Source organism: Penaeus monodon, chromosome 30 (genome assembly GCF_015228065.2).
Source record: "Penaeus monodon isolate SGIC_2016 chromosome 30, NSTDA_Pmon_1, whole genome shotgun sequence".
Lineage (NCBI taxonomy): Eukaryota > Metazoa > Arthropoda > Malacostraca > Decapoda > Penaeidae > Penaeus > Penaeus monodon.
The window spans coordinates 33448012-33448397 of record NC_051415.1 but is presented as its reverse complement, the minus strand read 5'-3'; the positions used below and the strand labels follow the sequence as shown (position 1 = coordinate 33448397).

The 386-nt window shown below is 42.0% G+C and overlaps 1 protein-coding gene across 1 annotated transcript in view; it reads right to left on the bottom strand.

Annotated features, from left to right (window-relative positions):
- LOC119592735 (U5 small nuclear ribonucleoprotein 40 kDa protein-like) overlaps positions 1–386 on the bottom strand; it is a 10716-nt gene that overhangs the window by 8337 nt on the left and 1993 nt on the right. The window contains exon 2 of the mRNA XM_037941670.1: positions 179–308. Coding sequence (XP_037797598.1) covers positions 179–308 — 130 coding nt within the window. The remainder of the gene's footprint in view (positions 1–178; positions 309–386) is intronic.

Here is a 386-nt window from a genome sequence, read left to right as displayed (position 1 = left end):
GCATTTGAAGTTTGCACTATTATATTCCTATAAAAATGATGAAGAAACAATCTGATTTAATTATCAAAGCAACATCCCACCACAAACCCATCCAAATCAATAACAAAACTTCTTTTCCAATTACAATATCCAGGTGTAAGCCTAGTTCTGAAATTCCTATCCAACCTCAGACACTCACAGATCTGTCTATCCATGCCCGCTGTGACAAGGACTTCTCCTTCAGGGTGGAACTTGCCGCAAAGGATGTCTCCCTGGTGGCCTGAGAGCTGCATGATGGGTGCCATCAAGCCACTGGTTCTAGGTGGGCCCTGAGAAACACAATTTGCATTAGGATCTGATTGCTTTTATCCCTAACTGGCTTATTTATACTCTTTGTACAAGGGAAC